The sequence below is a fragment of the Lampetra fluviatilis genome, chromosome 2 (assembly GCF_964198595.1).
Source record: "Lampetra fluviatilis chromosome 2, kcLamFluv1.1, whole genome shotgun sequence".
In the NCBI taxonomy this organism is placed as follows: Eukaryota; Metazoa; Chordata; class Hyperoartia; order Petromyzontiformes; family Petromyzontidae; genus Lampetra; species Lampetra fluviatilis.
This window is the reverse complement of record NC_136276.1, coordinates 28,074,220-28,095,858: the sequence shown is the minus strand read 5'-3', so window position 1 is coordinate 28,095,858 and position 21,639 is coordinate 28,074,220. Positions and strand designations below refer to the sequence as shown.

The following is a 21,639-nucleotide window of genomic DNA, read 5'->3' as shown; positions in this document are numbered from 1 at the left end:
GCTGCGGTACCCTCGGGACTTGGCTGCCATTCCTTCACCAATCTCGTCCTCCGCAACTATCAACGCCAAGAAGTCGATGACGTAGCATTTAAAGAGATCCAATTTGATTGTGCACGGCTTTCCACGGCGAGCGGATGTTAAGGGGGGGCGCAGCGACGCGTGGATCAATTAACATTGAGTGTTTAAGCTCACGATGTACGCATCGAATGTGTGAATAATAATTAATGTTTTTGTTTATTAGGTGGGAGGGGAGCGCGAGCGTGAATTGTTCCACCCATAAGACATACACAGGAGGAGTAACACAGACAACAGTCGGGACACAAGAGTTCTAACTATTCATGCCATATACTGTAGACTGAGCACGGTGAAGGCTAAGGGCTCACGAGGTGGTGCAGATACCAAAGTTCTCAGGCTACCTTCATCTCCGTGCTGCTCATGTTCAAGAGACAGCGATGATTAAAATTCACCAAGAATAAGAATCCCACTTGAATCACATCATTATAAAGCATGCGTGCCACCGCGCACATTTATTATGCACGCCCATATTTTTTGGACGAGCAAAATGACAGCAAAAGTGAGAGTTCGCGAGTAACCGATGACAAGCTGCGAATTTTCAACAAGTCATTCCTGCTTGGAACAAAATGTATCGATGTCTCCGAGTTTGACGAATGGTGTGGTGCACACAATCGTGCGAACACGCTAGAATGAAACCCGAAACTGACTGGAAATTAAAGTTCAAACTATTTATTGAACTTCCACAAGCTGCTCACAAACGAAGACGGCACAAGTGCCGCTCAGATACTTCTCGACGTGGCAGCAGAGTTCGCTCCTCCATTTCACCTCCTCTCTTTCATCTCACCGTATCCGTGACACAACTCACTACGCTTGTGTCAATAGCAGATCACAATACAAAACGGCAACACGTGCTGCCTTTTTAAAACACATTCCTGCGGAGGGAGCTGGTAGGAACGTTGGGTTGCTCGGTCAATGGCCAGGGTCAACGGCGGCATGGTCTATTCCACAAATATGCCCGACTGTGAGGGCGGGCACAAGCCGGCGTGAGTGGGTTAAACGTTGCGTTTTATAAGGGCACCACGGGGTGACCAGCCCCTCCCCACCCAGCCCCACCCTCCCCACCCAGCCCCTCCCCACCCAGCCCCTCCCAACCCTCCCCACCCAGCCCATCCCCACCCTCCCCACCCTCCCCACCCAGCCCCACCCAGCCCCTCCCCTCCCCACGCAGCCCCTCCCTCCCCACCCAGCCCCTTCCTGCACGACGGACGGACACAATAATCCCGTGGGCTGGTGTAACCAGTGGGTTCCTACCAGTACCAGTGTTTACTAGTGACGCAAGACATACAGAGGTTGCCCCATACACATGCCAATTACCTTAGAAATAAGAATTTATTTACATACCCCACCAAAACGTACCTCGAACCTTCCCACAATTCAGCATAGAGACATTTAGACCTTTTTTAATTGTTGTGGAATCGAATCACTAATTAATTTACACTGCTTTGCCACTCCACTGCTGGATAAATGCTTCGTGCACAACTGTGTATGCTGTGGGGGGGGGGGGGTTATTTGACCACTATGACCAGTGGTGGTGGCGCTAGTTGGTGGTGGTTATGGTGGTGCTGGTACTGGCCGTGGTGATAGTGGTGATGGTGCTGGAAACATGTCAATTATAGCAAGGAGATGGAATTTGATCAGTCTGAAGTTCCCTCATCATGACAGGCCTATACAGCATGACACCCCGCTGCAGGTGGTGAGGGGAATGCAGTGGACAGTTACACATACAGCTCAATGTCATTCCACCCAAAGCACAGGCCACAGCACGCAGACGCAACAACAACAAGCGCCATTCGCCACAAAGTGGTGATGACGTCACCACGACGCTTGTGGCAGGCCATGTGCACCTTGAGGCCACGTGAAGTGTTGAACGCCCGCTGGCAGGAGGTCAAGGGGCAGACCCAGGTGCCACGGGTCGACTGACTGAGATGACTGGCTGATGCACCACCTGTGCCCCCTACTGTACCAACAGACGCAATGAACATGTCCACACAAACACAACTATGACTCTCTATACACCTCATCACCTTCCCCCAACCTGAACCTTGAATACACGAATTCACACGCGGATCTGCAGACATGCATCTGGGATGTGTCTGTCCAGGGGTCGGACTGCAAACAGAGCTGGATGCAATGAATGCCCACGCTGTTCTTCCCACTTGTGATGGATTAAGAATCTATTCGACCCGATGATAACAATCGAAAATTGTAAAGCTCATGACGAGTGTGATCTCCTTGCTGTGGACGAAACGATATCTCTTGTTAAATAGAAGGCTGGTGCAACCCAACTTTCTGTCTCGAGGCCCTCCTTCCTAAGCTGCATTGCGCCAAGCTGGAAGCCCATACGGAGTCAGAAACTGAGAAAAGAAAAAATATTTTAAATTCAAAGTCATGCTCGCTCCGTCGGAGAGCTGCACTAACATCACTGAGTTGATGTCGTAACGCCACAGTCACATCAGCAGTGGTATACTTGATGAGGATTTTTTTTGGGGCGCCACGGTGGTGAGATGTTAACTCCCTCTCCTGGTACGCAGGAGCGCGTGGCTTCGATTCCGGCCATGACGCCTGTGTAATTGGAGTTTAGATTTGAAGTTTTCGTGACTTCAACGCCACAGTCACATCAGCAGTGGTATACTTGATGAGGATTTTTTTTGGGGCGCCACGGTGGTGAGATGTTAACTCCCTCTCCTGGTACGCAGGAGCGCGTGGCTTCGATTCCGGCCATGACGCCTGTGTAATTGGAGTTTAGATTTGAAGTTTTCGTGACTTCAAGGATTCATACTCTTTGGTTTTTTCGGTAAAGTCACGGTGGTAAAAAATTAAAATAAATAAAATCACGACGTTTCGGGCGCAACACAAGCGTCCTTCTTCAGGTGGGGACAACTTAGCGAAAGCACACCGCTTAAATGTGTCTCATTTAATTTATTTACATTTTTTACCTACGTGACTTTACCGAAAAAACCAAAGAGTATAATTGGAGATTGCGTGTTCTTCTCGTGGTCAGGTGGATTTTTCTCCGGGTCCTCCGGTTTATCCCTCTACATTTAGAATGAACATGCGATTAAGAGTATTTGGCTGCGAGAAATTTCCACGTGATAAGCCACTTCTTTGAGTGGCTTATCACGCGCGAGATCGAAGAGCAGCAAAAACCTCCGCGTGCAGATCACATGACGAGCGTGCGGCAACCGCCACGGCAGAAGTGAACGCGCTGTCGTCTCGTCACATCGGCGCGCCGGAGAGGAGCATCACAAAACCAGCGCCTTTCGCATCACAAAACCAGCGCCTTTCGCATCACAAAACCAGCGCCTTTCGCATCACAAAACCAGCGCCTTTCGCATCACAAAACCAGCGCCTTTCGCATCACAAAACCAGTGCCTTTCGCATCACAAAACCAGCGCCTTTCCGTGGGCAGCCCCAGCGAGACGAACGCACATCCCTTCTCCCTGTTGCTGAACGCAAGTGTCTTGAATGAGAGGAAAGCTCGCAGCTTTAATCAGGCACAATTATAATACGGTCCGTTTGGTAATCCCGCCTCTCTCATAGTGCAAGGCTATATCGTAAAGGTGCTGTTTCACAGACGAGTATAGTCTGCCAGACAGCGGGGGTGGATTCTGTGACGTTGTTTTATCCACCGAATTGGTCTGCGGGCGGTGACTAAAATTTGTGCGAATTTGCACCGCGACGCTGGCAAATGTTGCCTTCCTCTTCCTGAGAACGACGCCACGGACTCGTCAAGGGACACCACTGCGGAGCAAGCGGCGCGCACCTCTCAGTTCAAACGCCATCGAACCGCAACCTCTCTCTTGCGAGGAGCTCGCTGCCACGCGGTGACGTCGCGGCCGCTGGACGCCTGCTGACTCGGCCGTGGTCTCAAGCCCACCAGCCCGAGAAAAAAATTACAATTTGGTTAACTCTGTACCTCTGAAATAATACGCAGTAAGATGACAGCAAGCGGCGTAGGGACGTAATTAAATTCATCTAGTCTGGTTCAGTTGCTCATTTTAAAGGGTACTATTGCCAATACATTCTCGTACCATATTTGTATAATTACAAGCATGACATATCACTTGCCCCCAGCAAGATATTAGTTTTTCTCAATGTTGATGCTTAAGGATGCAAGGCATTTGCATTACATAAGATAAATAGTTTGTGATGTATTCCTCTCCGTGGGAGTGGTGGCGGAGGAATGTGGGCGTACTGCAGGGGAGAGAGAGAGAGAGAGCTTGGGCTGAATCTATTTTCTCTCCCTCCATCTCTCTTGTCAGATAAAACACTTGGCAAGCTATTTGGGTGATCCATGCAGTTGTTACGCTGAGGTCCATTCATTAAGTACACGTCCATTCATTAGGCGTCCACGCGCTTGCGGGGTTGCGTGTCCACTGCCGCACGCACCGCCGCGTGAGAGCAAGGCGTCAATTCAAAATGCGCGTCTGGAGGCAGGTGCAGACCCAGCCGAGGACGTGCGGCCTCTCTCTCAATGGGAGAGCTGTGTCGTTGAAAGCAAAGGGAGAGATGTAAAATAGCGCAGCGCACTAAATAGCACAAGTCAAGTATATCGAGAGTAGATTTTAAGTTTTCGTGACTGAAAGGACGCATACTCTTTGGTTCTTTCGGTAAAGTCATGTAGGTGAAAATAAAAATAATCAAGAAATAAAATTAAAATAACTAAATTAAATCGTTTCCCCCCCCCACCACCCTCCTCAGCTATATAATCCCTTGTCAGAGCCATCTCTTTGGCATACACAGCAACTGTTTTCGCTGTGGTTGTCCCCGCCTGGTGACGGACGCTTGTGTTGCGCCCGAAACGTGGTGATTTAATTTAGTTATTTTCATTTACTTTCATTTATTATTTATTTTATTTTCACCTACGTGACTTTACCGAAAGAACCAAAGAGTATGTATCAAGAGAGTTAAAAACAAAACAACAACAAAATCACACACAATAGCCAAACAAATCATCATACTAAGTTGAGGAATCACTTTGGAGTAAGCACGACATTAAGCATGAGATTAACCAGAGGTCTGTCCCCCCCCCCTCCCCAGAGTCATCTGGTCCCCCAGACTTTGCACTCCTCAGGCCAGGCCCTGCTAGCACAACCTAGAATTTGTCATTCTATGCTGGGCGGTAGCAGGGGTCTTCTGCAGTGTGGCACCTAAGATGTGTAACTCTCTTCCATCGGCCCTTAGATTGCCTCCGAGCACCGAACAGTTCAGAAAACTCTGCAAAACTCATGTTCTTCCTTTTAGCTTTTCCTTCAGTATGTCCTCTCATTCTGATATTTTTATACGTGTCTTGATTTTATTGGTAAGACTACCGTCGTTTAATTGATACTGTAAAGTATCGCGATGCCCTCTTGAGTGAGGGCGAGTTTTTACTAAAAAAATACATTGAATGAATGAATGGATTAGCCATTGGGAAATTCAAACAAAGGTGCACATGTCTGTATGCGTATATGAACCGTGCATGTGCGTGTCTGTGTACCACCCATGGCACATGAGTCTGTCCCGTTACCTCCTGCCAGCAGATGCTCGACACTTCACGTTGTCTTAAAGTGCACAAAGCCTGGCAAAAGCACTGTGGTGATGTCACCGCCACTCAGTAGCACAATGATGGTTGTTGTTGTATGTGTGTGCATGAGCATATATGCCGAAATTAAATAAAAACTATAACTCGTTTAAAAATAAGACACACTGACAATAATACACGTACCAGATACTGTAATTAGGCTGCTGCCTGATGATGCTGGTTGTAATTATTGGCGAAACGTCATACTCAGATTGTAAATGTTGTGGCTTGTCTCTCCAACACATCGGTGTGCTGTACTAGTAATGAATTAGCACGTTCTGTTTACGTGACAAACCTTAATAATTGGCTGCGTCGGGTGATGGCAAGTTAAACAACGCAATTATATTTACGCGATCTAACCCAAAAAACCTCTATTACGGATGATAGTGGTCGCGAAAGCCGACGTGTTAAACTGACTGCCTTCTCTTGGGCATCAATGCCGAAGGGCAAAGTGTGGACTAATATGATCCGTTCCCTTCTGCGTGGGATAGAGCGTTGCACCTTTGCATGCGTGGATTTTCTCCGGGTGCTCCGGGTTTCCTCCCACATGTATTATGAACACTATTTGGCCGAAAATATCTGAGCGCACAGATAACTGCAGAGCAATTGTTTGCGCCAGCTACCACCAGCCAGCCTTGCAGCTTTGTCTGTGGTTTCTCAGCGATAATGAGATGCAGTTTGCACGAACGACGATGCTATTAAAACGAATAGTTTTGTTTTTAGATACACATCCTTTCGTTGTATGTGCACAACATTTACATTGTACTACGTGTTACTATGAACACAGAAGCATAGACACACACACAGATACATAGCATGAATGTAAACACAATGTAAACACATTCATGTTATGCAACGTTAATTAATTTCCGATTCTATTAATATACTTCTCAAAGGTTGGGGGTATATTCACATATGCATTCAGGCTCATGTTCATGTTTACGAATCTGGCCGAACCTACTTAACAGAGCGCGTATTAATATACAAATTAAAAATGTTTTTACGTAAAACACAATTGCATATTGATCGCCTGTCAAGTAACCACTCAAATGTACCACGGGAACACACCCAACAAACGACCTGCGGAAAGCAGCTGGTACTGTGAACATATCACGGTGACTTAAAAAAGCAATAATTTAGAATTTAACAGCGTTGTCACCGTGATTGTCCATCACAGCAATACTGCACGCATTTGCGCTAATTAACTAAACATTTGCATGGCTATTCCCGAGACTGGCTTTTTAAAAAGTTTATTTTTTCACTTAACCAACAACTCAATAAGATCCATCAGAGCTTTTTTGTGTTAGATCGCGTGAATCTAAATTTGTTGTTAAACCCGCTCCCATCCCACGCAGCCGATTAGTAAAGTTCATCTTGTAAAGAAAACACGCCAAAAAAACATGCCGGCGGTACTCAAAATTGGAAATGTTGTAGTGGGTTTACTCTCCAACACACCGGTGTGCTGAGCTTGTAACTATAATTGGCATGTTTTGTTAACGTGACAAACATTACTAATCGGCTGTGTCGGGTTTAACGACGCATTCATATTTACGCAATCTAACCGAAAAAAAAACGAATATTACGAAAAACAACATGACTCACTAAATAAAATCAATGATCATACTGCACTATTCATGCATTCAGTTGGTACTGTGTGCAAGAGCACTTGCAATCTCATCAACACAACAGGGGCAGTAAACCTTAGCACCACTGTGTGGGGAGAAACCGTTCCCCACCATGTGAATTTCACATTCCCATCCCTGGCTCAGTTCCCGACAACAGAGATGAGCACCGTTCGAGCAGGCAGACGCTTCGGCTTGCAATGCACGTATTTATAGACAGAGCTGGAGATGAGAGCAAGGGTCGATGTTTGTCCACAGTGAACAAAAAAAACATCCTATTTTTCTAATTTTACCAGGCAAGGCCCACTGAAGAACATCTCAACATGCTGGGACATCGAGCGCTTATGTTTCGATGGCCAGATATGAATTGTATGAGAGGTGAGGGAACCCACAGTTTACCTGACCACAAATGCCCTACACTGCAGCTGAGCCATTTCACTGATAGATATATGAAGGCAATTTCCATTCTTTGGAAACAAACCCAGTAATTGTTACTCTATGGGTCTTTCGGTAAAGTCACGTAGATAGAAAAATAATAATAAAAATCACGACGTTTCGATCGCAACACAAGCAATCGTCTTCAGGTGAAAAAAAACACACCTGAAGACGATTGCTTGTGTTGCCATCGAAACGTTGTGATTTTTTTATATTTTTATATCTACGTGACTTTACCGAAAGACCCAAAGAGTATGAATTCCTGCAGTCACGAAAGCTTTAAGCCGGTAATTGTTGTTTGTAAGTTGACGGTGCTGACCAATACACGCAAGCAGGTACTCAACATAGGGGAGGCCCAGGACTGGTTCAGAGACATATATATACACACATATATCACCACTGCTGGCTGCAAGGAGGGAATCGAACTCGGGTCGCTGGGTTCGTAGCACAGCGTGCCAACCGCTGCACTTGCGTTCAGGCAAATGGACACACACACAATGACGTTGCGCCAAAACACGTGGACAACATTTATACATTCATTAATTCCTGTGGCGCAACGCCGCACAAACTGTTCCTGCTTGCACATGGAGATTCAGGTGGCCACGGTTGCGATATGTTAACTCCCTCCCCTGGTATGGAGGAGGTCGTGGGTTCAATCCCGACCCTGACACCTGCTTTATATTTGGAGTTTGCACGTTCTCCCTGTGGTCGTATGGATTTTTCTCCGGGTCCTCCGGCTTTTCCCTCCACGTTTAGAAACATGCGTTTAGAGTATTTGGCTGCTATACATGTCCACATGATAAGCCACTTCAATGGTCTATCATTTGTGGCCACGTCACCTCTGACAAGAGCAATACAGCTTAAGTGGGCCTTACCTGGTAAAATTTAATAAAAAAATGTTTTTATTTGTTTCAAAAGTACTCCAGCAACCTCTCGCTCGGCGTACACTTCCGCGATGAAATGAACCAAACTACAGAATAACGGTACATGTGAATGCAATGATGGAGATGAGACTGCTTTGGTGTACTCGTGATCCAGCAGGACAGAGCAGCAATCGACTTGGACTCATGGCGGCGGCTGGTCAATTTTTCTTTGTTACGGCGCAACGTACAATATCGCCGCAGACAGCGGCAACGTCATCTCTACATTTGGCGCATATTAGCACTAATGTTGAGCCATCACACACATCGTTGATCCCCTAATGAAGTTAACATACACGCTGCAGTTATCACGATTTGCATTATGGGGCCATCACAACGTCTCACTTCCCACTTACACGTACATAAGCAATTCACTTGCTCACATTACAGATAAAAGGATTACATTTAAATACACCCGCCGGAAGGAGGCAATGCAACGTATATATTCAACGAGAGAAGAGACGGTTTGAAGGTTAAACGCGTTCAATCTTTTTGTTTTATAAAGCCGTTAAACAAAAGTGAGGAAAGCGCGCGCCCGAGTGCGTTTGCAGAGACACTAAACGAATGTACTCAATCCACCTCTGGGAGACGATACTAAGTGGGGCCTTTCTGAATCGGCCTTGATAAGAGTTCTTGTGCGCCACAGACAATACGACACCAATGTGCCACTTTAAACTAACAGATGTTACCGAGTGCAACACGAGTGGCGGGCGTCTGGTCAGGGAGTTTCCGTTGGCAGCATGTCCAGCGGTGGGAAAGTCACGCACTCTCTCCGCCATCTCAGAATAAGCCCTCAAAGCCAGATAATGTGAATTTACGTGACAGCCCTTACCAGTTGGCTGTGTCCCGTGGTGGTGGGTTTTAACGTTTTTAACGTTTATATATTTACACGATCTAACCCAAAAGGCCTCTATTATGAATATGAATTTAGCAACAATTTACTGTCATCAATTTTGCTTTCATCGAATTCACGCATCACAAATTCTCCCCCGATTGCTTCCTTTCATCTATTTCATTCACCTCATCTCCGCCATTGCATTCATATGTACCGTTATTAATTCTGTGTAAAGCGCCTGTGATAAGGTAATATACAAATTATTTTCAGCTGAGACCATCAAATGCTTGAATGTGTTTTTAAAGTTGTGGGAGAATGCCTCGGAGCTGAACACCAAGAACGCAGTTTAACACGTAGCAGGTTTTCGCGACCAAAATTATTCATAATAAAGGTTTTTGGGTTAGATCGCGTAAGTATAAATGTGTCATAACCGTCCACCACCCGACACGGCCAGGAAGGTTGTGATCTAACCCAAAAACCCAAGAACGAAGTCGTGGCGGTTCAGTGCTTTGTCGGTGACTTAGCGTCGGATATTTAAGCCACCCAATCTCAGATGACTCTTTTAGAGGTGTGTTAATGACGATACACAACATTCTTGGGGCAAGGGGAAGAAGCATTGATCTATGCACAGAATTACGACAAAATAATCTGCTAATTTTGTTTAAAGATCAATAATGAGTGCCTGAATGAACGTTTCACTGTACAAATGCATTAATACATTATACAACATTTGATTTGCAACCCCTTTTGTCAGGACACTGCTGGAATGAAGGCCTACCCCATGCAATGTGCCATTCGAGATTTGACCATACTTCACCACGCTGGTAAGTGTGGGTTGGTGAAATCGGCGGATGGGGGGTGGTGGTGAGGGGTGAGGGGGGGGGGTGGGAGGTGGGGCACGAGGATTGGTTCAGAAATTCACTGCCAGGAATCAAACTCAGGTCCCCGAGCTGATGGCCCAGTGTGCTTCACCAGTGTGCCAAAGTAGCACCTCGCAAAGAATATATTACGGTCCTGGAATTTGTTTTGCAAGTAAAATAAGTGAAATAAAACTGTAGCGTGGGAGGAAGCCATCGTAGAGCTAATTAGGTAGAGGAAGTTGCGGTGGGGAGGGTGAACGTGAGGCACGGAGGAGGGCTGGTGACCAATCCGGCACTGGGGCGCGCTACCCACTGACCGTGCCCGTCCAGTGCTCACCGAGCTGCAATGGCTTCCGGGTGTCGAACGAATACATGATAATATCGCACTCAATTAGACACAAAGTATTCTTTGGTTCTTTCGGTAAAGTCACGTAGATAGAAAATTATAAAAAGGTAAAAAAAACACGACGTTTCGATCGCAACACAAGCGATCGTCCTCAGGTGAATCGAAACGTCGTGGTTTTTTACCTTTTATTATTTTCTATCTACGTGACTTTACCGACAGAACCAAAAAATATGAATTCCTGCAGTCACGAAAGCTTTAAGTCAGGATTTAGACACAAAGTGCTTACCACAAATGAACCACAATATCTTGCTAGTCATCGAACAAAGAATGTCACTTGCATCGTACGCTTTCAGATACGCTTTTGCGGCCATCTGGAATGCTCTTCCTTCCGATATTAGGATGCCACTGGAGCTATGCACTTTTAAATCTAGATTGAAAGCTCATTTCTTTGGAACTGATTTTTGTGTTTAGTTTGTTTTCCTTCTCCCGCACCTCCCATTAGCACGGTTGGCTACGTACGGTGCGAAAGAAGTTCAACACACATACATACGTACACTGACGGGGGGCGACCAGGGTGGGCGAGAACTCAAGCAAGATGGAGGGGAGGCACGACGAGACAGAACGTTAGATATCGACCATGTGCCAACTGTGCTACAGCCGTGAGTTATGGAAGAAGGAAGTGAAGACAATGTGTGGTGGAGCATCAGGGGCATTAGCCTTCATGACCTCTTGACCTTGAAACTATTGTTTCTTTGTGTCCTTCACGTTCCCATCTCCGTTTACCGACGCCCTTTGCTCACGCGTAACAGGACATTTTCAGGCTTCAATGGAAAAGCCTAATTTTGCAGGCAAAGCAAGGAGCCCTAATGGCTCAAATTGACAAGGCCCTGGTATAATTAACAGCAAGGGACCCAAGACTGTAACAGACTGTGCATTGAATCCCTGTGCGAGCATGCACTTCAGTGCATGCTGCGTACACAAAACCTAACAAGGCCGCAGAGAATATACATTTTACAAGCATGCCTCAAAAAAAAAATGAAAAATGAGCCATTCCACGATTAATACCAATTATAGAACATTAGGTATAAACTTGTGATAATTTGGGGAAATCATCTCTTATATGAGATGCGTGAAATAAATGCACTTGGTTGTAAAATATAGTTGGCTTAAGTGAGCAAAGGGTGGTGCTCATTACTGTTGGTGGCCTACAGCTCGTGGTGGCGATTCCACATTGCTATGGTGATGGCAAGTCTATCCAGAGGACAAACACTATTAATTTCCCACAAACCCCTCAATTTTGGCACCGGAATTGCAGTGCCATGTCCATGGCTTCTTCATTCACGAATACAATGCACGTGCAATAACTAGACAAATGCAAAGGTCCCCTTTGGTTCTGGTTGGACTTCTAAAGGAAAGTGCTGTTAGTGAGCACATATTCAGGCTGGCATTGCATAGTGCAAGAGGAGTGGTTTGTACATCAATATTCCATGTAACCTCTGTCACTCTATTTCAAAAGATATTGCACTTTTCCCACCCTATTCTGCTATCCGTGTCATATTATGAGATGAAACATCCATTGGGAACTCTCAGCAAGCAGTGACATCACCCTGTCCTATAGAATGGTCCGTGGAAGGAGACAATCACAGAACTGCTTCTGAAATCTCAAGTGACCTCTTATCCACATGATGGGCAGCAACTTCCCAGCCGCCCTGCTGCAGTGAGAAATGTCCATAGCATGACAGTCGAACCAAAAAGTTATAATTTTGCCAAGTTAAGTGCAAAACCACGTTTAAAATTCATATTAGGTGGTGTTGTTATCGTCGTTTTTTAAAGGTCTCACTGGTGACTGGACTGAGACCATCAACTCAACCGCTATATTTGAGAACTCAGGATATCAGTGGTTCCACCTCAGCACTCTGACTGCTGAGCCACCCAAGTCACCTCTTGTCTCCCAATTGCTAATGGTTAGAGGTCTGAGTGGAGCTTTCTCACCAGTGTACCCTTTGGTATATCAGCAGGAGTAGTAGGAGAACAATGGTTTTGTTCTTTCAGTAAAGTCACGTATGTGAAAAATAATAATATAATAAAATAAAAATAACTAAATTAAATCACGACGTTTCGGAAGCAACACAAGCCTCCGTCATCAGGTAGGACAACCACAGCAAGAAAAAAATCTTGCTGTGGCTGTCCTATCTGATGACGGAGGCTTGTGTTGCTTCCGAAACGTCGTGATTTAAGTTAGTTATTTTCATTTTGATTTTATTTGTATTATTATATTTTATTTTCATCTATGTGACTTGACCGAAAGAACCAAAAAGTATGGATCCTTGCAGTCACGAAAACTTCAAATCTAGAATGGTTTTGTTGTTCGAGAACGCAACAAATAATTGTCGAGATAATTGGTTTTTTACCCTTCTATCTGGCAACAAAACTGACACCTTTTTACAAGGAGTCATGTTTGCATAGACTGCAATACCTGCAGTCATAATACAAACAGAAGACATAACTCTGAAAGACATAACTCTGATAATATCAGAGTTATGTCTTTTGTTTGTATTATGACTGCAGGTATTGCGGTCTATGCAAACATGACTCCTTGTAAAAAGGTGTCAGTTTTGTTACCAGATAGAAGGGTAAAAAAACAATTATCATATTTTTACTGGCAAATGAGGTTCCCATAGTGAATTGTCGAGATGTTAATTCGCTCGCTTTGTATACAGGTCGTGGGTTCAATGCAGACCCTGACGCCGGTATATTTTCAGGTTGCATGTCTCTCTCCCCATGGTCATGTGGATTTTTCTCCGGGTCCTCTGATTTTTTCCTCCGTGTTTAAAGTATTTGGCTGCTGCTATAAATTGCCACGTGAAAAGCCACTTCCTTTTTTCTGGCCAGGCCACTAATGAAAAATAGCTGTATAGCTCAGTGGGCTTTACCTGGTAAAATAAAAACAATTAAAAATAAGAAAAGGCTTTACCATTTCTGGCAATAAAACAGGTCTTAAGATGTCCAATGATCACCTATTGTAAGGTATCATTTTTGACACGGGCAAAAAGGTCCCATATAAAATAAAAAAAATGTTAATAGTTTATAGTTTTAAATTGGAAGTATCAATTTCCAATGCAGAGCTGTTTCAGCCCATCATCCCTCCACGGTAAATACCAAAGTGGTAGGTCAATGTGGTGACGCCCTAAGTAGCCATTGGACCCCACTGCCACCACTACTGGGTGGGGCAGGGAACTGCGTTCCCATAGACTATGAAAAGGGTCATTGTAATAAAACAAACACCTACAGTAGGTATAATTCATTCAACCGCCAGCAATTCAACTATCAATTACTTTTCGTCTCGTTTGAAGTGTTTCTCGTTTGCGCCGTCACGTTTGCAAGGTTCTGTTCTCTCCATGAGCCCGAATGCAACATAAGCAAACACTTGACAAAAATAAAGAAAAAATAATGCAGTATCTTTTGTCCAAGTTGATGGATGCATCATGACTTTACGGATCGACCCGAATCGATGAACGGGAACATCGATGCATGCCCGGCGTAAAGAGTGGAGCCGGGTCACTGGGAGGCGTGAGTTTCAAGTTCACATTGATTTGTTTACACGGTGAGAGCTCAAGAGACCAGGACAGAGTCTCCTTTGCAAGAGTGACCTGATTCACCAAAATGACAAAACCAAAACAAATAAAAGTACAGCGATGAAGTAAACCAAAATCAGAAAACAACAACCATGTCACACAAGGCAGCAAAAATATTACACAAACGTAACTCAAAGTTCAATAACGAATTCCCACGGCGAGAACACGCAAACTCCAAACATACAGGCCTCGGGGTCGGGATCGAACACACGACCTCCTGCACACCAGGCGAGGTAGTTAACATTTCACCACCATCTTTGCCTTGTGCTCACGCGTAAACAGGCGAAGGTTGATACGAGGACTCAAAGACGCAGTTACCTGCAAGGGCCTCAGGGCACAGCCGACCTTGGCGCAGCAGCCCTTGGCGGCCGAGTCGAGGCGCCGCTCGTGGCGACGGAGGTCGCGCAGCCGCTCCTCCAGGGTGAGCAGTGCCCGGCGGTCGCGCGTGGCCAGCGGGCGCCCGTTCGCGCACTGCACGCAAACACAATTCGGTTTACATATTTATACACACACACAACTCGCTTTACATATATATACACACACAACTCGCTTTACATATATATACACACACAACTCGCTTTACATATATATACACACACACAACTCATTTCATTACTACTATAATGAGCCAAGAATGTCTGTTTGTGTGTAACGCGCGTGACGTCACTCCACATGCCACACCCCCCCCCCTCATTAATATTTATGAGCAGGTACATTTTTACACTCACGCAGAAGAAGGTCGAGCGGAAATCTTTTTTTTTCCGCAAATTCGCTTTAAGTTTGACGTTTCTTTATTGAAAGTTATTCTCATAAATAATTCTACGCAGCAACAAAGTGGATTTGGTGTCTTTATTTCTTCAGCACTTGAGACAAAAGGTAAGTCTAATTAATGCTTCTACATTATGGTAAAATAGACATTTCTCGGTGATTTTCCAGATATTGTATCAAATTTCTATTTATTTCAACCCCAGCGACCGAAAGCAGAAAAGAATAAAGTATCAGAGCAGTGAATTTTAACAAATTGAAGGTCAGTTATATACAGTGCTACAGTGATATGAAGTTAGGTGTTTTATGACATCGTTTTGTGCAAGAATCACTGCCATTAATACAGTGCTACAGTGAACTGCAGTGAAGTGTTTTATGACTTCGTTTTGTGGCAGATTCACTGCCATTAATACAGTGCTACAGTGAAATGCAGCGATGTGTTTGATGACACACTTTCGTGCAAGATTCACTGCCATTCAATTTACACAAGATACAATTATACTCTGGCTCAATTTTTTTCATAAATATTACAGCGTCCGTCCTCGGATGGGCAAACAAGCTAGTGTATATATACACACACACACACACACAATTCACTTCATATACCACTTGAAGGTGGCTGAAACACAGCGAGTTGCCAAATTAAGGGGCACAGCTGATGCACCTGCCATTCATCTCAGTCGGTGACACCCCACGGCACCTGGGACTGTCCCGTGACCTCCTGTCAGCGGAGGCTTCGACACTTCACGTGGCCTCCAACCGCACTTGGCCTGGCGCAAGCGCCGTGGTGATGTCACCACCACTTAGTGGCGAATGACGCCTGTTGTTGTTGTTGTTTACATCGACCTGCTATATTTATATTCCATTACTTTGCATTGTGCACCTATTTATGTAACATCGGCTTGACATTCCCCATCTTTTTGCTGAAACCGCATGAATCCCACTGCAAATGGGATTCTGTATCTCAATGTTGCTTCTGTGACGACAGAAGCTTAAACAAGACCACGTTTTTTTTCGTTTGCATAAACGCGTCAAGAACATTTCCATGCTTGCTCATAGGAGCCAAAGAATTCGATTTTTTCCCGAATATTTAATTTCTCCTTTCGATTTCAACTGCGACATGAAAAGTGTTTTTGTCCTCCAGCCCCTCCCTCCCTTTTAAAAATGGCCACCCTATCTGAAGGCCTGCTACAAATCATCGAAATAGGGCACGTTTGCAAAAACATATACAACGTAAAAAATTGCTTAAGAGATCTTGGGAAATAAAAAAAACAGCACGCATGTGAAATAATTAAATAGCCTGGACTTCAAATAAATAAAAACCATTAGTTATACAGGAAATTTTAATGTAATCATGGCAAATCAATATTATTCACCGATGGCACGAGTGCAGTTTATCATTTTTTACAGTGGGGAATAATTACACAATATTTGATGTACGATACAGGGAGCCACATCCATCATTAATTATTTTAAGGTGCGCTCTCACACTTAATGGGGAAAAAACCTTGTTAAGTGCTGCATCACGGTGCACGGAATAATAATTTATTAACACAGTGGCGCGTGAAGACATGTTGAAACCTACCCAAAATTGCCACAAGGGCATCAATTTTTACAGCTTAACACATCGTAGGCTTTCGTGGCCAATATTATCCATAGCAGAGGTTTTTTGGGTTAGATCGCGTGAATATAAAGGTGTCATTAAACCCGCCACCACCTGACACAACCAATTAGTAAGGCTTGTCACGTAAACAGAACATGGCGATTCGTTACTAGTTCAGCACAGCGGTGTGTCGGAGAGTAAATTGCAAATGGTGGTGAGTTTACTCTGACTCAAAACTGCCAAGCCAACACCACTGAATTCTAGATTTGTAGCTTCCGTGACTGCAAGGATTCATACTCTTAGTTCTTTCGGTAAAGTCACGTAGGTAAAAAATGAAATTAAAATGAATAAAAAAATAAAAACAATAAAATCACGACGTTTCGGATCACTCGATACAGATTTTTTGCTGTGACAGTTTCACCTGAAGACGGAAGCTTGTGTTGCCTCCAAAACGTCGTGATTATATTGTTTTTATTTTTTATTAATTTTAATTCCATTTTTTACCTACGTGACTTTACCGAAAGAACTAAGAGTATGAACACCACTGAAGTCCTGGATTGTGACCTAACTTTTAGCTTTAGCAAAGAGTAAAAAGTTCAGCAGTGTTTACCCATTTCCCACGAGTGCACAACTGAGAGAATCAAGATGGTGGCCATGGCGTATCCCACTAATTCAACGGCTCTTGGATGGCCATCGAACAAAGACTGTCACTGCATCGTGCACTTTGTCAATTCACGCCTGAATGAGGAACAACTTTACCTCAAAAAGTGTAAAAAAAAAAAAATCTGATTTTGTAAAATTTTAATTGTGTACATGAAGACAATCTTTATGCGGCCGTCTGGAACGCTCTTCCTTCCGATATTAGGAAGTCGTTGGTGCTATGTACTTTTACATTTAGATTTCAAACTCATTTCTTTAAAATGGCTTTGTGTGTTTAGTTTGTTGTTCTTCCCCCCGCACCACCGATGACCACGGTTGGCTACGTACGGTGCAAAAGAAGCTCAACGTGCATACAATTATCCATGGCCATCACTGCCTTCATTCTGATAGTTCCCACAACTGTTGCACAGCCAACACCTGACCTCCAGTGTCCATCTAACCTAAATATGGTCAAATGCCATAAATGTCAGCTTGCTATAAAAAAAAATCAGTTACAACGCAGCATTTGTTAGTTACGATGTTCGTAAAGATACATAAAAGCTCATAATTAAGCACCGCCACAGTTAATCTATCTGCTCCATCTCCCCACGGCTTACCAAATTAGATTTTAAGTCTAAGACCAAAATTTGATGGTATTTCAATCGGTTTTCCAAGTAGGCAAGTGGTTTCTCAGCAAATTCTGCTTTAAATTCACATCAACAGTTTTGCTGCACTCTGGGATTTCGTCGTTTTTGCAAGCCACTGCAGAACCGCACAAAGGGCTTTTCACGGGAAATAGTTGTCACAAAACATAATTAGCCACGTTCCCTATTCACGTTCACTTTCCGGGAAACTTGTTCGGTCAGCATGGTTGATATTACTGTCACAGCTTAAGGTAACCCTAACCCACCGTGTTGCTCAAAAGTAAACTTGCTGAGGCTCTCTATTGCGTAGTCCTAAGCTACAGGGTCTCGTCCCTTGAACAAGAGACTTCTGGTCTCACGGAGCTCTGCTCTCGTTATTAATACCGAACCGGCGCTGCGAGTTTGACATTCGCTGGTGCAGACGCCAGACCCTCTCTCGACAGGACGCCATGTGCGGACCTCCTAAAGAGTTGGTACTCATTCTCTCGCGCCTGATAGGATGAGGTTGGGCTTAGTTGACCCCAGACCAGGAAATTAACTCAGAAACTTAACATTTATTAACATATGGTGTCTAATCCCTACGTTTCACACAATTTAATAATGGATATAAAACAGAGAACACAATATTAAATCAGCTACTAATAAAAGTGTAAAAACCTCAAAAGAATTTCAGAGAAGGGAATGTTACGTCCACGACGCAGGCACATCGTACAGACATGATTTAAGTTGGCTATAAAACCCAGCCCCCTTTAATTAAGAGCACTTTTGTTCGACAATCATAAAGTCCAAAAAGGTGACCGCTATTCAACTACATTTTCTTTTATCTCCCAAGAAAAGACCCACTTTCATCCATACAGCTGATTCGCAAAATGATTCGTGCATAAATTTGACCAATAAAATCCCAACATTGTTTGCATCCATGAATCGGCAGATGGGCTTTCACATCAAAAGGACAGTGGTGCTATTCTATAATTTATCCACATTCAAGAAATAACCAATGAATGAATCCCTTTGGTGCAAAGCAAGAGTCCAAAGAGAAACAACATTTTCTTTTGCAAGGAAGCCATGCGTAAGGGCAATTCGAATGAATTAAAATTTAATCAAGTCAGCCAATTATCTGCAGTTAGCTTTGCAAAAGATAAAGATAAATAATTCAGAACAAAAGCGCATCGATTTTTATAATCGTTATTATCAACCGGGTCACCAATCTTTAAGCCAGGGATTTGGGGAGGCAAATGCTTTCCTTCTAAGCCACTCAACACACACACACACAAAAAGCAATTCCTGCTCACCTACTCTCATGATCAATAGGTCAAATGCAATCGAATAAGCACCGTAGTAATCAAGAGTTTGGCAAAGAGCATTTTAGAAAAAAAACTAGCATTAACCACTCAAACGGTGACTGCAAGGTCAAATTTACAACCAAAATCTGCTGGAAAACTTTGCCAAAGCTGGGGTTAGACATAGGCCATGTCTTGAGCCTCTGTTGCCTCCCAAGGTAATGAAATGTACTAATAATGAAAGGCAGAGTCTTATCTCAAGAGCCACAGATATACCGTTCAAAATTCACGGAACGGAAAACTAATGTCAGGAGGTGTTTTGGGATAAAATTAAGATAAAGTTGCGACAATATTGGTCGTATATATTTTTGTTACATTACTGGTGGCATATGACAATGCAGAGTGTGCATAGTGAAATGACTCGTACTCATCCACAACACTGTCCACAACAGGTTAAACTCACCTCCATGCACATACGTGACTTTTAAACTTGCTACGTTTATGAATTTCGCGTAAACTTTTTTTGTCTACACATACTGTATGAGTTTCGGTTCGTAATTGGAGTGGTGGCGCAGTGGTTACTGCAATAATGCTCAGGGCTAGCAACATATAATGCACCGTGTCACCCCATTGCTCATTTGAGAAGGGAGGCATTTTCCAATAAATGAAAATGCTCCTAGATCAATGGGCCCTACCCAAAATGCACTGACCAACCCACTGTATTTTGGCAGTTAACGTTCAAGAACAGGAACTGTAATGAATTACCGTGCACAAACAGTTAGCGTTGCTGGGCAGTATTATGGGTGAAAACGTATACAGTATGAGCAGAATTTCATTCTGTGTCTCCACATATGAGTAACATGTTTTAGTCCATCACCCTATTTGCCTTACAGACCATTATGATCATCATGCATCATTTGTTTAAGCAAGCAAACTCTGAACTGGTGTGGACCTCTCCAAATACCATCAGCAGGGCCATGCTTCAGAAACAAATGTTGCTGGATGATGGGATTTTATTATGTTTTATTTTTATTATTTTATTATTCCCCTTCTATGTGACTTTACCGAAAGAACCAAGAAGGATGACGGGATGTTATTGGCAAGAGCACTCCGTATAAATCATGCGATCCCATTCAACAGACGAAAGCGATATTCTGTACAAACTTGTTATGCATTTCCGTGCAGCATCGTGGGTAGAGGTAAAAGCACGTATGAGTGCGGGAGAGATCCTGGCGGAGGGTAGTGGCCAATGGACAAGATGGAATGGCGACCAAAAGAGGGAGAAGATAACACGATTGTGGAGACGGAGTGATCCGATTGGCGCGTGTGCACGAGCGAGATGGATCGTGGCATGGCGGGACCAACGTAAGTTGCTGACTGTGTGAAGAGGCTTTCGTCGGCAATGGCTAATGATGATGCATGATTACGATATATATTTCGACACGTATACAAGTACGATATTAAATTGTCTAATATCTTCTCTTCTTCACGCCTCTGCAATTTTTCTGATTTCCCTTGCAAAAGGTACATTGTCAATAATGCACTCTGACCTGATTTAAATAAAATAACAAATAGATTTAAATCTAAACACAGGAGCCAGACATTCAAGCTCCAACCGCGGAATCAGGTAAAATGGATTTGTTGTCTGATGTTGTGTTCAATGTATATTTGTTATTTTATGAGGCAGGCCCAGCTGAGGACTGCCTTGTAGATGAGACACTTGCTAACCACTTATGGATGTTTTGTGGTCAAATGTTTCAGTGAATTAAAAAAAAATAGGAGCTGGCCAATCAGCAGTTTGAATAAAAGTAGTCTAAGTCGAGGGAAGGGTAAGAGAGAGTAAGGGACATCGTGGGGTGTGGCTCTCCCTCATCTCTTGTCCTCTCCGATGTCAACAATTATAATTTTTACACCAACTTCAGTTGAGGCGGCTATAGCCCACGACACACTCCGTCCGCGGTGCAGAGATGAATGTAAAGGTTCACTGACCAACACGGTGAAGTATGGTAAAACAGCCTGCCTGTCCAACAGGGTAATTTGGAGGTGTCATTCAGAAGCGGTTTGACAAAGTATTATACATTTTCTATATATTTATGTTTTACAATGCAAGCGAAACCCAGTGCCACTTGGTCAACGCACAATTTGTATACGGATTTTTAGCACTGCCATGTTCAATTTTTACTCCAATCTAAAGTGTCCTTTAGAATACTCCACTTGCTATGCAAACTGGGAGGCGGGACCCCTGGAGGCGATCAACGTCTCTCTGAGCCCTGCTACGAAAGCGCTAAAATATTTAAGGCGCGTGCGTGGGATTCGGTGACGCAAAGACAGAGAAGAGGAAGAGAAGTAAAAAAATCCAACTAAAACCAGACGCAAGGTCGGCTCCACGCAACAAACGGTGACCTCATAACGCAGCG

The 21,639-nt window shown here is 44.0% G+C and overlaps 1 protein-coding gene across 3 annotated transcripts in view; it reads right to left on the bottom strand.

Annotated features, from left to right (window-relative positions):
- The window catches only part of LMBRD1 (LMBR1 domain containing 1), a 320,053-nt gene that overhangs the window by 107,949 nt on the left and 190,465 nt on the right, over positions 1-21,639 (bottom strand). For all 3 annotated transcript variants that reach the window (XM_078873086.1, XM_078873087.1, XM_078873089.1), the window contains one exon: positions 14,610-14,762. In XM_078873086.1, the coding sequence (XP_078729212.1) occupies positions 14,610-14,762 (153 nt within the window). The remainder of the gene's footprint in view (positions 1-14,609; positions 14,763-21,639) is intronic.